This window comes from Amblyomma americanum, chromosome 7 (assembly GCF_052857255.1).
Source record: "Amblyomma americanum isolate KBUSLIRL-KWMA chromosome 7, ASM5285725v1, whole genome shotgun sequence".
Lineage (NCBI taxonomy): Eukaryota > Metazoa > Arthropoda > Arachnida > Ixodida > Ixodidae > Amblyomma > Amblyomma americanum.
The window spans coordinates 94,385,672-94,401,928 of record NC_135503.1 but is presented as its reverse complement, the minus strand read 5'-3'; the positions used below and the strand labels follow the sequence as shown (position 1 = coordinate 94,401,928).

General features: G+C 45.9%; 1 protein-coding gene across 3 annotated transcripts in view; it reads left to right on the top strand.

The window, feature by feature from the left end:
• LOC144099415 (uncharacterized) overlaps window positions 1-12,846 on the top strand; it is a 61,895-nt gene extending 49,049 nt beyond the window's left edge. For all 3 annotated transcript variants that reach the window (XM_077632706.1, XM_077632705.1, XM_077632704.1), the window contains exons 8-10: window positions 2,960-3,104; window positions 5,596-5,868; window positions 12,667-12,846. In XM_077632706.1, the coding sequence (XP_077488832.1) occupies window positions 2,960-3,104; window positions 5,596-5,868; window positions 12,667-12,794 (546 nt within the window). In that variant the 3' untranslated portion in view covers window positions 12,795-12,846. The remainder of the gene's footprint in view (window positions 1-2,959; window positions 3,105-5,595; window positions 5,869-12,666) is intronic.
• Window positions 12,847-16,257: the final 3,411 nt, after the last annotated feature.

Genomic DNA, 16,257 nt, shown 5'->3' with positions numbered 1-16,257 from the left:
CTATCTGTAGCAAGGAGGTAATAAAGTAACAATTAGTATATTGTGATCACTACATGTTTTCCCCGGTAATCGTAGTGTTGAGAAGTGATTGTTCTGCTTATATTTCTTCAACACTTTTTAAACTGCAGTAAACAGGAGACCCGAAGAACTGCTACAAGCGTGTTCCCATCGTTATGTCGATTCATTCCGGCATAATATGTCCTCCAAAGCAATTCACTCCCTCTTTACAGGAGGAATTCCGAGTTCGGGATTGGGAATAGTTGGGGATAAAAGTTAAATGGAGAATACCTGAACAATCTGCGATTCGCTGATGACATTGCCTTGCTGAGTCACTCAGGAGGTGAACTGCAAATGATCAGTGAGTTAGACATGCAGAGACAAACAGTGGGTCTAAAAATTAATAAGCAGCGAACCAAAAGTCATTCTCAGCAGTCTAGCAAGGAAACAGCAGTTCACATTTGGCTGCGAGGTGTTGGAAATGGTTAAGGAACACGTCTACTTAGGGCAGGTAGTGACAGCTGATCCAGATCGTGAGAGGAAAATAACTAGAAGCATAAGAATGGGGTGGAGCGTATATGGAAGGTTGTCTGAGATCATGGGTAGCAGTTTACGAATATCCTTCAAGTGAACAGTGTACTACAGCTGTATATTACAGGTACTCACCTACTGGACAGAAACGTGGAGGCTGACAAAAAGGGTTCAGCTTAAGTTAAGGACAACGTAGTGAGCTACGAAAAAAAAATGATAGGTGTAGCTTTAAGGGACCGGAAACGGGCAGAGTGGGTGAGAGAACAAACGCGGGTTAATAACATCCCAGTCGAAATCAAGAGAAAAATAGGCTTGGGCATGGCATGCAAAGCCATGGCAAGATAACGCTGGTCCTTGAGGGTAATGGAGTGGATTCCAAGAGAAGGCAAGCGTAGCAGGGAGTGGCAGAAGGTTAGGTGGGCGGATGAGATTAAGAAGTTTGTGGGAATGCGGTTGCCGCCGCTGGCAAAGAAAAGGGTTAACTAGAGATATATGAGATAAGCCTTTGCTCTGCAGTGGGTGTAGTCAGGCTGATAATGATAATGAATGTGCCCGGAAAGTTTAGTTATCTCAACTGACTATGAACTTGCAGTTCCGCTGAATATTTTATGCACACACTTGTTAAAGTAGTAAAATTAATTATGTAGTTTTGTGAAACCCAAACAAACGTCCGCGGCGCATTAGGTTATGCCCGAAAGGGTAGTGGATAGAGCCAGGTGGTGTTTAAATGTCATTTCGGAAGCGCTCAAATTAGGATTGAACTCAGAGGGGCTGATATAGGCTAGGGCTGTATATAGAACCAAATAATAGATTCTCCCTTAAACATTTGTCTTGTCACTGTAACTAGGCGGATAAAGAAATTATTGGGGCACTTTAGCAATTCTCATAACACGTAAATGCTAGAGCATTACTTGTTGCTGAGTTAAGTTTTGGCGAAATGCTGCTGAGTTAAGTGCTGCTGTGTTTTGTTTCCGAGAGAATGCTGCTGCTTATGAGGTCGCCGCAACGCAAAGCGACAAACTGGCCATATTGTGATGTTTCAGCTTAATTTTATTTGCGGAGTTTTCATCAAAGTAGTGCTTCAATAACATTGAAATGAGTGTTCTGTTTTGATGACACCACTCTTCAGCACAATGATACCACTTAGCCGAGCGGTGACTAGTTTTCTGAGCGGGGTCGTAGGTAAACGCCACCTCACACTCTGAGCGGATGCCGTGGTCGTCGTCTGACGGGTACCTGAAGCGCGTTGAATCTTAGTCGTGCTCGTTCGTCGTCTCCGACGACGGCGTCTACGCGTCCAAGTTGATAGAGATTGTCAACAGTAGCATGGTCTCGTGACCGATGTATTATGTCGATGCGGACCTTACTTCGTTGACTGTGCTTGGCCTGTTTTCCAACGCCAAGTGGATTCCGGTGCATTGCGAACTGGTGACTGCATCTGTTCGAGAGGCGAGTCATAAGGTGAGATCAGCACGCATCGTGTTAATAAATGTTGACGTTGAACGTCCTGATTGAGGTCATCGACCAAGAGCATGGACAAGCCGCAGCGTAGAGCCGAATGCAGATTCCTGTTCACGACAGCTGCCACGTCCATTTGAAGCAGATTTGGCGCCACGTATACGTACACAACCAGTCCCGTCCCGACGAATTCCTCTGCGTACATTTCTCCGTCTGCAACGAAGCAATCGCGGAGCTCGGCGAGTCGTGGTTTAGACCCTGGTTTGGCGTACATGCTGACGCTGGCGGCAACATGGCCAACGCCAATGCCAAAGGCCTCAGTGAACGCCGGCGGCATATTGCTCGATGACAGGCGACGACGTCATTCGCGTGCCGCGTTTTCACCTGTCGTGCCTGCCACAAATTTCTGACGACGGTGGAGCTTTTGAGCAATGAGCCAAGTAATGCCAGAGATGTTCTCGCTTTAGAAACAGGGAAGTTAGAAGCTGCAGCAAAGTTATATCACCTGGTGGTACTTTAGTTTGAAACGGCGCCAGGAAATAATTTAGAACTACAAATATCACGTCTTCGGTTTGTTTCCCGCAAGGCTGTCACATCGGTAATTTTTCTGAGATGCTTGTTTCATCGCCAATGCGGGCACATTGTTGTAGCGCTGGGTTTAAAGAAACAAAAAGAAACCGGACCTCTTTAAGTTAAAAAACAATCTGCTTTCTTCATGTTACTTCTTTGTAGTTGCCTATTGTAGCTTTTCTCTCCTCTTTGTCAAAATATTTTATCAAATGTTCATGGACGAAGCATTAGGCTACAGAAGGCAAGAATAGCTTCACATTTGATTCAAAACGAATGAAAGCAGTCCTTAAAAATTGTACGCATAGATGAAAAGTTATTTTTACTGCTTGCCAACAAAACTATTCGTGCTAGTAGTACTACACAGGTTACCTTGCAATCCCACTCTTAATTGACTTTTTCGCAGGTTGTTGACATGGTGACACGACAAAAACTGGGCCCGTACGAGACAGGCGAGGTATGCTTTCGCACACCAACCGTGATCAAGGAATACTACAAGAGACCGAAGGAGACTGCCGAGTTCTTTGAGGAGGACGGCTGGTGCAAGTCAGGTGCGGTCCGAATCTTTGCGGGAAGGTGATTCATGCCTGCATCTTGGCGGATAGGGAATCATGGCCATGGAGATCAGTTGGAACGATGCATAGGAAATGAGTTTGCATTTCTCTTTCTCTCGCTAATCTTTTTCAGTTCTCTTTCTGATTCATTTCTGATTCTTTCCCCGCTGTGGTTCCCTTCCATTTCTCATTCTATTATTTTTCTACCATTATTCCATTTCACTTCTCCTATTCATTTCGCTGAGTTATTCTTAGTCCGCCGTCTCCCTCGTCTTCATTACAAATGGAGTGTAGGGAGAGGGGAACCACTGGCAAGAACAAAGAAACCACCTTGAAGAACATCTCCCACCTACCAACCGTGGTAGGTGGAGAGAGCACACAGACGCTGACGCCGCCGCCAGCGCCGGAAACTTTTCGCCTTCGTTGCTCACTTAATGCTGTCGAATTAACCGAAGTGCAAAACTGCGTCATCTTGGTCGGCGTAGCGAGAAGTTAAGTTCTGGTTCCGAAAGACTTCATGCGCTTCGCTAAGAACTCAATCGACTTTACAAATGAAGAAAGCGCAGTGTTTGCAGCATATACGAGGCCTATTATTACCAAGCATAGGAATCTACAGGGTACTTCACTTTAACCTCATAAAACGCAACAAAATATGGACCGAAAAAACAAATAAAATTACTTAAAAGGTGAGTGTCATTTGTGGTAGATGTCAGTAATTTCGAGAGCTCTGTTAATCAGTCAGCGCTAGTCAGAAAAAACCGAAGGACGAAGCAAAAAAAATGGCCCTCTAATTAAGCCTTCAAACCAATGGCACCGGAATGCTATCACTAAATAACACCCGACCCTATTACACCGACGACTAGCACTGGACGCTCGAAGTGCATCCGCTCCCTCGAATAGTTGCCAAAGAGGCTGCTATTTGCAGGCAGAATAGAAATTCTCACTTCCCAATTTTGTAGCGAAAGCTACATTGGCGACGAACTTGCGATTTCGCTGTGGCACTCCTGAGGAGGAGGCACAGAGCCGTTGCCTAGCAACGGCTGCAGCTGGCGGACGCCGCGCGCCCTCTAGCATGCCGTCAAACCGCGCGCCTCGCCGCGGAGCCGCCCTTGCCCGCCCTATCCCGCCCTTACGCGCTTAACCGCTAACCAACGTATTCGGTGGCGCTATCTATGGAAGCCACTGAAGGCCACGCACACTCACTGAATGAAAAAAAAAAGCCTGTGTCGAGGCTGGGAATCGAACCAGGGCCTTTGGGGTTTGAGGCGAAGACGCTTCCACTCCGCCATCACGGCTCTTTTTTTTTCTTTACTGTATGGAAATTGTGCCGAAAATAAAAGTACCACGCTTACGCCACAATACACCAGGCCACCCTACACCTACTCTACCCAAAACTCTATCCAAAAGTCTGGGACGCACACACACGCATCCAAATAGGGGTGCCATCTAGCCGGATCTGACGGGGCAGCATATCTCCGCCATCACCGCTCAGGGTTTCATAATGAATAAAGGCGCATCTAGTGAATGCACGGGTTTCATTAACTCTTCCGATCCAGAAGTCGCCGCGCTTTCGCTACGTATATCCTGGCATAACAGAGCTAGGCCATCAGCAGTTTTTTTTTTGTTGCCGACCAGACCTAACGAGCAAATCGTCGTATTTTTCAGCATGAATAGTGTGCTAACAAGAAAAATTAATGGATGTAGAATGATGGCAGGGCGTTTGCGGCAGTTAAATAAAAAGCAAACGCCACGGGCTTTGTCTGGGTAAACATTGCTGTGTAGATGTTGACTTCCATCTATCAGAGCAGCGTTCCATAGGACCTGAGATCGCAAAGAGGGTGCCAAAGGCTGAATACGGTAGTCATTACTCTCTGCCCCACACCCTGCTTATAAGAGACTTCATTCCGCTTGCGGTATTTCGCAGTTACCGCGCCCGGTAGCATTTTTTAATTTATGTTTTGATTTGAAATTTATTTGAATAAATAACAACTACATTTAAAGTGACACTTCTGCCTTCGTCGTCAACTGCTGAGATGGGTTCGTTCAGAAATTAGAGCCGCATTTATCGCCTATTTCAGTTTTTATGCATTACCGGAGCCTTTACAGTGTCGGGCTCTGCGAGCCAAAACGAAATGAAACGTTTTATGATTTGGTAAATGTTTTCAGAGAATATAGAAAATAGGGCTATAGAGAAGAGAGCCGCTCTATTTTGAAACATGAACCAGAAGCTTTGGCAATCAAAACAACATTTAAACGTACTAGGATAATAATACATTTTATCCTTGAAAAACAACATGCTTCGGTACGAGAACTTGCGATACGAAAAATGAGGTTTACATTCCCATGACCAGGCCACTGTTCTTTTTATGAGCTGGACATTGTTTTTCGACTTGTTCTTGATAGCTCCCTTGTTTCGACCCCGGCCATTATACTTGATCTGCCTGTATTCAATGCTCGTTTCTGAGGTTTACGCAGTTATTCAACGCAGGAGATGCTGGATACTACGATGAAGATGGCCGACTTTACGTCGTCCAGCGGCTGAAGGAAATGATCAAGTGCATGGACAAAGTGGTTGTTCCCGCAGAGCTTGAAGAATTGATCGTCCAGGAACACTCAGAGCACGTATCCGAAGTGGCTGTGGTCGGTCTGCTGGATCCAAAGTACGGTGAGGCCCCAGCTGCTGCTGTCGTACTTAAGGACGTCAGTGGCAGCGAATGCGAACCTGCACGTGTTGCCAGCAAGATCAAGGCCACCATCAAAGGTAGGCAAGTAGCAGCGTGTTCTTAGACGTCTACATTATGAAACACAATCGTCTCACTGAACGATCAGAAAAACTAAAAGTTCAAATTTTGGCAAGAATCCGCCTCACAAGTGCTCTAGATTTCTTTTATTAATGCAGATGCAATAGGATTCTCATTCAACTCTCTTTCAATGTTATGAGCGGTGGCACTGACTCAATAGGCGCCTTTTTAGCTTAAGCGCTTTCTTTGCAAGTAAAGAATGGCGAGAATTAAAAACGAAGAATTATTATAAGCTGATTACGCTTCCCAACCCTGATGGCTCGACAGGTCTGCATGTGTTGTAATACGCCTAAATACCTATTACTTGGGGTATCGCTGCGCATATATTTCACTACGTTTTTGTCAAGCTTGTTTGTAAACTGTCATGGCGCCATCTGTGAGGCCTAAATGCTGTTAGATGGATATTTTCGGGAGATATTCAATCTTTTTCAGTTTCATGAATGACCGACTAGTTTCTCACTCTTGGTCATGCGACAACCCTAGACGTGCTACGGACGGTCATGCTGCTCTGTCACGTAAACATTTTTTAACTAGGGTTTGCAGCTTGACAAAATTCCTGCATTGATAATGCGCTGTAATAGGGCTTCCTGTGCTCATTTGAGCGAACGTGTTTGAAACGTAAGCGTGGTGCAATATGATATGGCTGCGCTCCTTCTCCATGCAATTTTTTGTATGGTGCAATTTCAACAGTTCCCGAACTTTCTCTTCGACAAGATTTTCTGGGAGCGCATTTCTTCTGGCTTGAAGGGTCTCTTCCTCATCGGCTATTGGCGCAATTTGGATAAATGGGCAACCTAGGTAGCTTTAATTTTAAAGCTATGGGACAAACTTTAAAAATTTAAACAATTTTCTAAAATCCTCAAGTGGCTCCTGCAGTTATTGCCTTCTGAGCCTCTTCACTGGCTTTAAACACTTCTGCTGATTGCACACAGTTCTAAGCAAGCGATGCTTCAAATACTATCGAAACTTAATAAACTACCCGTTCATTATATGAACTAAGCCAAACAGCTGTAACTGAAACCAAGTAGCATAGAGCAGTGTTCTCGCCTATTTTAAACTTTATAGGCTTAATTATTTAGACAATAAAAGTGCAATTATTTTATCCTTGAAAGATAACTAGTTAGATAGCGAAATAAAAACAACCACATGCTGCGAATGAAACCCGAACCCACGACCTGTGAATATTGCGGCCGGCGCACTATGAACTGAGCTACGGCGGCGTATGTCCAATATTCTGCTTTGAGAGTGGCGTTAGTGTTGCTTGTTGCCTAACATTGAGTATTCACCACAACCACCCAAGCTTATTGGGGCGGACGTAGTATGCCTTGTATTAGTGGAGCGTCAAGTGGAACGTGATCGAACGGATAGGTCGGAAGCTGTGCGAGTACCCTCTTATGCTTCCTATGGCGTCAAGACTGACAGAACTGATGATAATAACCAAAATTCTATTGTCTTTATTTCATTTCGTGATACCGGTTACGCATAAAATGTGCACCTACACCATAATTACGAATCATATTTCAGCACGACATTTTTCTGTGAGCCATACGAGAACAAAGCTGTCGCTGGTGCTTCGAGGCGGAGCCGACGAGATCTCAAGGAAAGTGGCTATTTGTGAGAGCTGGGGACCTGCGCAATATGAAGTCCGCTTGTGATTGGTGACCACACAGTTCCACATCTTTGATTGGACGCCTGTCTTCAGATGATCGCGATGGACTGCTAAATGAGTTTTTGGGAGATGTAAAGGTCTTTCTTAGGTCTGTTAATTTCAGCCTTCGCATTTGTCGTACATGTATCAGGTGTGTTTTTAGTCCTACAGTGGGTTTCAAATGTTCAGGATCTGAAAGCTGCCGTTTTTGCTACGGTCCCGCTTTTTATGACTGTCCTATAGAGCGTGTTGTTAGCCTCACATTGTCATTATTATTTAGTGCACAGAGATCCAGTGCAGTCCCGCTGAGCTGCTTCCCCCTCTCACTCTTCTTTGTGTATTTTTCTCGCTGGTTCATCGTCATCGTCATCATCACCAGCCTGACTACACCCACTGCAGGGCAAAGCCCCTCTCCCATGTCTCTCATATTAACCCTGTTCTTTGCCAGCTGCGCCCAACCTATGCCTGCAAAATTCCTAATCGCATCCGCCCACCTAACCTTCTGCAGCCCCTCTGCTACGCTCGCCTTCTCTTTGAATCGACTACGGTACCGATAAGGACCAGCGGTTATCTTGCCTTCGCATTACATGCCCTGTCCAAGCCCATTTCTTCCTCTTGATTTCGACAAGGATGTCATTTACACGCGTTTGTTCCTTCACCCACTTTGCCCGCTTCCGGTCTCTTAACGTTACACCTATCATTTTCCTTTCCATGGCTCACTGTGTTGCCGTTAACTTAAGCTGAGCCCTTCTCGTTAGCATCCACGTTTCTGCCCCGTAGGTGAGTAGCTATACGCGTAGGTGGTTAGCTATACGCGAATTCAAAAGTAGACTTTGTGTTTCTTGGGAAAGCTGCAGGAGATCTTTTGTCAAACATGAACTTAACTGAACTTGCGTTTCGGCTTTTGCAAACCTTCTGCGGTTGCCTTGGAATTACTAGAATGGGTCATAGACTTTCTCCAGGCCTTCATCAGCAGCAGCTTTCCTGTCTAGACTAGCCACTCAATGTTTAACCTTGCACACCCAGTATTTATTATGTCATGCCGAAACTGCTGCTTAGCAACAAACGCAGTAAATTCGTAGCATGCGAACGCAGAACCGTCCTCACTGATCAGTTTGCTAGGATAGAATAATGTATCAAACGTCGTCCTTGTTTCCAAGTAGCTGTTGAAACAATGGTCGAATTGAGTTCATCAACATCTATGAGATTGCGGAAGTAATAGAAAGGCACGCATACTTTTTTGCCATTGTCATCTTTTTATTGCCAAACCACGCATTAGGATCATCGAGGCAGATGCTAGCTTTAGCAGAAGTCAATTTTCTTTATTACACCTCGTCATTCCATGACACCGTCAGTGTACTATGGGGCGATTATGAATCATATTGCACTACCGTCTTTTCTTTCAGTTATGCAAGGACAAAGTTGTCACTACTTCAGCATGTTGCTAGCCAGCTGTCGCAGTGAATGGTTCTTTCCGCGACGGAAGCTAAGGGCTTGCCCGCGCGCACTTCTCGAGTTAGCCGAAAACTGTCCTGCTGCGCCTCGTTATGCTTCAGCACACTTAACAAAAATGACGAGGTCTTTGATTGCATGGTTCAGTGCGAAGAGTAGTTTAAAGGTGTTTGAGAAGGGAAAGAGCATTCTTCTGCCCTTTGCAAGCACCTTTAAACTGGTGCGAAATGCATAACGACAGTATGCCATCTCCACTCGCATATTTTACGGTACGTTTCACACTCATTTCTAGGCCCAGCCTTAATCGACTGAAATTAGCTGTAGAAAAAGTGCATACCCACTCGTTCTTGAAGACTGCATCTGTGTTTCGGCTACTGTTCAGAAACCAATGGCATCATTCTGCGTATTGCAACATTAGTTCGTCTTCAATGATTTCCACAAGAACGTCGCGCTTGATGCGCCGCGACACATAGTGCATACTGGTTAAACTGGTCGGACACACATTGTGTGCTTTAGTGCACTCTGTACAATGCAAACACGCACCGTTTCAAAACAGTTTTTTTTCTTTAAGGCATACGTTGCTAACAGGTTCAAATTGCAAATATACATGTCATTCTTTGCAATTCTGCCGGAATATCCCCTTTCTCAGCAACACGGTGCCGATTTGTGAACTTTAGCACCGTATAATAATTTGTTGTCGTTTTTTAGTTCTGCAGTGATTATGCGAGGCTACCTTTCCTATTTATTGTTCGGAGGCTTGCCTATTGCATACTGAATTACAGGAGGAGAATATGACTAATGTGTGCATGTAAAATCTCTTAGAAGTTTCATTTCATATTATTTCCGCTTCAAAGAGCAGTGGGTCTCAAGAAGAAAAGCCGCAGCTTGATAAGCTTGTCTGATGCACTTGGTCGTCTTCATTAATTATTTTATTTGTGTTTCTAAAATTAAGTTCCTGAATAGAATACCAGAGAAGCTAAATATACAAAAAATGGCACTTCAATTTTGGTACTAGTTTAAATACATCAACATAAAATTTCTCACGGTGTTAGTGGCAAGAACTAGACCCGACCCCTTGGCAGTTCGTCCTTCAGGAGGTGAACAGGCGAGCTTCAGCGCTCAGTCCGAGCGCTCAGTCCGCTCAGTCCGAGCGTACACCAGCGTCAACGTCTTTGAGCTTGCACGCGATGTACGCAGACGACATCACGGTCTGGGTGAACTATAGATCCCAGGGGGAAAAGCAAGAACTGCTACAACGAGCAGCAAAATGCTTTGAAAGATAAGTGAAGAAAAAAAGAGGACTAGCCTGCTCTACAGAAAAGTCCGAACTATTGAGGGTAGGAAGACATCCCGCCGACGCGCCGGTCGAAGTGAAACTAGGGGGGCAAAACATCCCGGAGAAAAACATGACAAGAGTCCTAGGGATGTGGCTGCAAGCAAGCAGAAAATGCAGCCACACACTTTGTCTGCTCGGCATGTCGGCCGAAGAGGTAGGCAGAATGAAAACCAGAGTCTCCAACCGAAGGCATGGAATAAAAGAAGAAGACACGCTAAAACAAGTAAGAAGCCTCATAGTCAGTAGGGCCATCTACTCGCTGCCATACCACCCCTTGATCAAAAGCGAAACAGAACAGGCAGAGACAGTCCTAAGGAAGGCATACAAGACGGCACTCCACCTACCAAGAAACACATCGAATGAGAAGCTGCTACAGCTAGGAATCAGCAACACGTTTGTGGAGCTGGCAGAAGCCCAGCACGAAGCACAGCTGCAACGACTCAGAAACACGGCTGCAGGAAGAGCGCTGCTGACAAGGTTGGGTCGCGACCCAAGGGGGCATCTCGATCGATCCGCCGATATGCCCGACGTGATCCGTAGATCCCTGCAGGTCAATCCCATTCCGAAAAGCATGGACCCAAATCTCCACGCGGCCAGGAGACAGGTACTTAGCCAAATTAGAAAACAGTCTTCACGGATGCAACCATGTATCCATGGAATAGACGCGAAAGCTTCTACAACCCAGCTTCGGTGGTAGTTGATAACGCAGGCAATTAATCACCTGCGCAACTACACGTAGCGTCAGGGCAGCGGAAGCGGAGGAAGTCGCTGTTGCGCTGGCAGCGGCTGAGCGCTATCGAAAATACGAATCATTGGTCATCCTAACGGACTCAAAAGAGACATGCAGAAACTATACGAAAGGTAGAATCTGCAGGGCTGCCTTAGCTATCCTCCGCGAAGCAGTACACCTCCGAAAAACAGCAACCCACAAACTAATCTGGATTCCGGCACACACGGGGATAGAAGGAAACAAAGGGGCAGACAGCTTGGCTCGAGAGATCACGTACCGAGCCGAGCGGCCATACGCCCAAGGACAGCACTTCACCGTGGAGATCGGATTTTCAGAATACCTAAACTATCAAAGAGGCAGGAGAATTAGGTACTCCCCGCCACATAAGGGCCTCACACAACAAGAAGCAGCTGGTTGGCGGAGGCTGCAAACGGGAACATTCTTTACCCTACTCATATTTAGCAAGATGTATCCTACACAGTATAGGAACACATGCCCGTGGTGCGGGGCAAACCTCACGCTTTACCATATAACCTGGGAGTGTAAGCGAAACTACACGTTCCACTAACAGAAAACCCCGAGTGCGGAGCAGTGGCAGAGCCGGCTCACCAGCTGCGAGCTCGCCGCCCAAAGGGCAATGGTGCAGCACGCAAGCGAAGCAGCGCGACTCAGTGGAGCTCTGGACTAGGGACCCAACCCTGCTTTGAAGGTCAAGAGTCTGCAGCGATGAAGACGAAGACCAAACGCTAAACCCTTAATGGACCAAATAAAGTTTTTCTCTCTCTCTCTCAGCCTGATCACCACATGGCATCCGTCCCTTCTTAAAAAATGCGCGCCCACAAGCATACATAAGCGCACAAGAAAGGTTCAAACAAGCTGGGGGGGGGGGGGGGGGTTCATAGAGCAAAATACAGCTTCATGGGTAAAACATGGACGATCTCTGGATGGGGTAGTGGACGTCTTCTCTGCTCCGGAAGTGCCTTCTGCTGGAGTATATCGTTGTTGAAGTCGCTGACACGCCGCAAGACTTTCTGAGGACCGAAATAGTGACAAAGGTGTTTTTCGGACAAGCCTCTGTGTCTTTGTCATGGTGTTGGTGACAAGAAACAGACCCGACAGCTCGGCAGCACGTCCTTTAGGAGGGGAGCTGGTGAACTTCAACGTCCTTCAATCTGAGCGCCACCAGCGTCAACGTCTTTCAGGCTGAGCAACACGTGGAAATATACGATAGAGCCCTTTTTGCAGCGTATAATAAGTTTCCAGCAGAACATTCCGGCTTCTCAGTGCTACTCCTAAGCGCTCGCCGAAATCCACGCGTTTCTAGAAATTGTCATTTAGTGGAGTTGCCTTTAACTTCACTGCAAAGAACAGCTGGAGTTGATCGTAATTTGAATTTCATTGTTAGCATAGCTTACCCGGACAAGAAAAATACTTGCCATATGTTAACACAAAGTAGCAGTATGTCAACTGAATTTTCTGTGTTTCTCTGCAAAACTCCGAGTATTTTTTCGCCGCCCGGGAATTTCAATTACCACCTGTTTATAAGTTTAGGCATAACATTTTCGTATAATTCGTTTCTTCTTTCTTTGCAGATAATCTGGCTGTGCATAAAAACCTCTACGGCGGTGTCTTTTTCTTCAATTCGCTGCCAAAGACACAGACGGGAAAGGTCAGCCGAACCACACTCGCACGGGCATGCGTGGGTAGAAAGCCTTTGTGAAAATTATTAGGACCCTGTTCTCGGTAATAAATGATATCAGCATATTTTTCATTACGGCACTATTGTTACTTTCGGTTTTGTTGGTACAACCGGAGTACAGAACACAAACGAACTCCAAAATTACTTGTGCACTTATTGCATAAAGACTTCGACAAAAGTAACCAGGATGCACGGTTTGCTTCTCACTCGAATAGTGGAGCCCTTACTTGTTCCCTAAATATCAAAAAGTTCTCGGGAAGTGAGGACAACAGTTCTCATTACAATACACAGATTAAGTGCTTGAGAGCTGGCATAACAGCTTCAATATACGACTCAAAAGCAAATCACGCAGCCTGGTTACTTTCGTCAACGACTGTAGATCTTGTAGAGGAACAAAAGAGTTGTCTGCGCATACCAAATTTTTTATTGCTGACTCGCGTCAGGTGACCGAGAGCCCGCTCACCTTTCAAGACAATACTTTTGATATGAAGTGGCCAGTTTAAAGGGGGTCGTATATTACACCTACGTATTTTATGGACTCGACATGTATTTGTGCGCCACGATGCAGTGGAGATATATAAAGAGGGGACGCTGGTGGGAAAACAAGAACGGAAGACTTTTTCAAGTTGAGAAATAAATCTACCTTAGACAGCCAAACTTCCAGGGCATTGAGGTATCCTTGCAATAGCTGGTACAGTGATTGAATATCTCTAGCAGATCAAAAAAAGGCTATCTCGTCCGCACACACATGCACTTTGATATTACCCTAAATAGGTATATCCCGCATGACTATGTTAAAACGTAAAAGTGACAGGACCGGTCCCTGAGGCACACCTCTAGTCTCAAAGGAGGTTTAGGAAGTAAAGGGACTGTAGGAACAGAAGAAATGTCTATCTTTTAGGAATTCCTGTACACATGCAAGATTGCAAAAAGGCGGCAGAATTTCGTCAAGCTTTCTCAAGAGTATTGTATGCTCTACGCTGTCATGTACTTTATCGATTTCTAAAGTGACCAAAGCCACGACCTCCTTCTTCTTCATTGCAAACCTAACTCTGCTTTCCAACTCTAAATGAGCCGTCCAGATCGACCACCCTCTACGAAAGCCTATCTGAGAAGCACCGAAGGCTTGTAATGCCATAACGTGATCTGTAAAGTGGCTGCGATGAATGCATTCAATACCTTTTACTAAATTAGACAAGAGGAAAATCGGCCGAACATTGCCGGTTACAAAATCTTTCCTAGGGTATTTGAAAAGTCAGATTATTTTCGCGATTTTTCATTCGCGAGGGAGCAAAGCTGTCTCAAGGGACACGTAACAATATTTAAAACATCAGAGGTAAAGTCTTGCACAAGAGTCTTCCACATACCGGGAGTGACCCCGTCGCATCCAGGAGCTGTAGGTTTGAGGCCAGAAAAAATGAAAATTAAATCGGAGGGTTGAACCGCATTGAGGTTTGCGCGTGGTGTGGGTAGGAGCAACCGTGCAAGAAAGCGCAGAGCAGTACCTTGAGCTATCTGGTCATGTTGATTTTTTTCATCCTGCGGCGGTGAGACCACTGACTCTGTAACATGAGAGGACGTCGAATTATGGTTGCGCCCCGTGAACCGGTGCAAAGCTTTGCGATTATTTGGGCTGGATAGATGACTGTTCTAATTCCCATTCTACTCCTCCTTCGCCTTAACAATGGTCCTTTTAAATGAAGCTTCGAAAAATGTGTAAGTTATAAAATTCCTGGAGGAGTGGTTATTAGAGAGGTTCTTCCAGGTAGCTTTTCTAAGTCGATATGCTCTCTCGCACTCATCATTTCGCCACCAGGAGGGCTGTTTGTTTTTGACCATAGAGTGTACCATGAACACGGAATACTCAGTGGCAGCTAACAGAGAACACAGAACTTGTTGAGCGCGATCCATGTTATCAGCAGATACAACACAGGAGAAAGAGGAGTGCGCAAGTTTTTTAAAAGTACGCAGGTGACGAATTTCGTTGGAGAAGTCGTCGGCCTAAGGGGACAAGATACTATATTGAAAGTTATAGCCAAGTGATCACTTGTAGTACCACAACCCACTGCAGGCCATGAAAAGACCTAAACCCCGTTCGCTGCCAATGTTAAGTCAATGGCCTACCGAGAATGCCGATCCTAAACTATTGCAGCAGCGCACGTTCCTTGCCGACATTCAGGTCCAAAGATGCTGCCCACATGCATCGGTACGGAAAGTAGGCATTAGAAACGGTAAGGGAAGCACACTGTGGAGTTGCGTTATCAGCAGCCAACAGTTGGCAATTAGGCATTAGAATTTGGTGAGACACATGCGCCGCATGAAATATGTTTGAAGAAATTAATGTTAACAACTTTCCACCCCGACCGCAATTGCGATGGACTCGGAATACCTGAACATTTTTCAGAGAGATTGACCTAATTGGAGTAACCCAAGTTTCTTGAAGTAAAATTAAGTCTGGGTAGAATTGTGAGACAAGGTTCTGGAAATCTTGAAAAGATGATGCGACTTAACGGCAATTCCACTGTAGTACTTTTAAACCCGCCATGGGTATAGTAAAAGCAGAGAGGCTATGAAACATCGGTTTTGTGCAGAGTGCTGGGGGAACCTTTCTTTTGTAGTCTGGGTGGGCAGACTTAAGCGAGACGAAGAAGCTCGAGGCTTTTGGGCAGGAATCGCCATCTCTGCGTTCGAAATAGAAATGGTCGAAAAGCATCTACGTCCGAAGTGCAAATGGTTGAAAGGCCGGTATCCGCGGCGCCAAGTATCGGCGCAAACGAGGACACAGCAGGAATAAGGATCTGGGGTAAGTCACCAGAGACGCTATGGGAAGGAATAGGTGGTGGAGAGGGAAGAACAACAGCTGAAGGAGGATATTGACTAGAAATGACCTGGGACAGACCTTCCATAAAGGTAGTCGACACGCTATCCACCACGCCTGCGAACACCTTCTCAGCAGCTGAAGACCACTGACAGCGCCGTATCTACATCAGACCCGGATGTCGTAGCAAGGCCTACAGAAGAATGCCCTATCCTTTCTAATAGTGCATAAGCAACAGCTCTGGAGCACTATCTCTGGTGGCTGATGTTCATTACACTCTGCTTATCAGAACGCTTAGGACAGCCAGCAACATCAACCGGACGAACGCCGCAATAGCGACTGCCACTGGGTACGTAAGATGCGAAAAGATGTGGAATCGTTATCCCGCAAAGTGGGCAACGCCTCGCAGATTTGCAAGCTTCTTTGCTATGACCAAAGCGCCGGCAATTTTTGCATTGCAAAGATCGAGGTTCCAGCGGAGGAGGAGGAGAGAGACTGTAATGGAACAGGAGAGATCTGTCTGGTTGTTGGCCTCGCATGCTACTCCATCAGGTTGAAGGGGGTCAAACACACGATGGGGCAAACTTTAAGCTCACACGGGCACGAAGATCCTGAAAAAGTAGCGATCACGGACTCTGTCGGCACTCGAGAGCCACCAGCAACTCT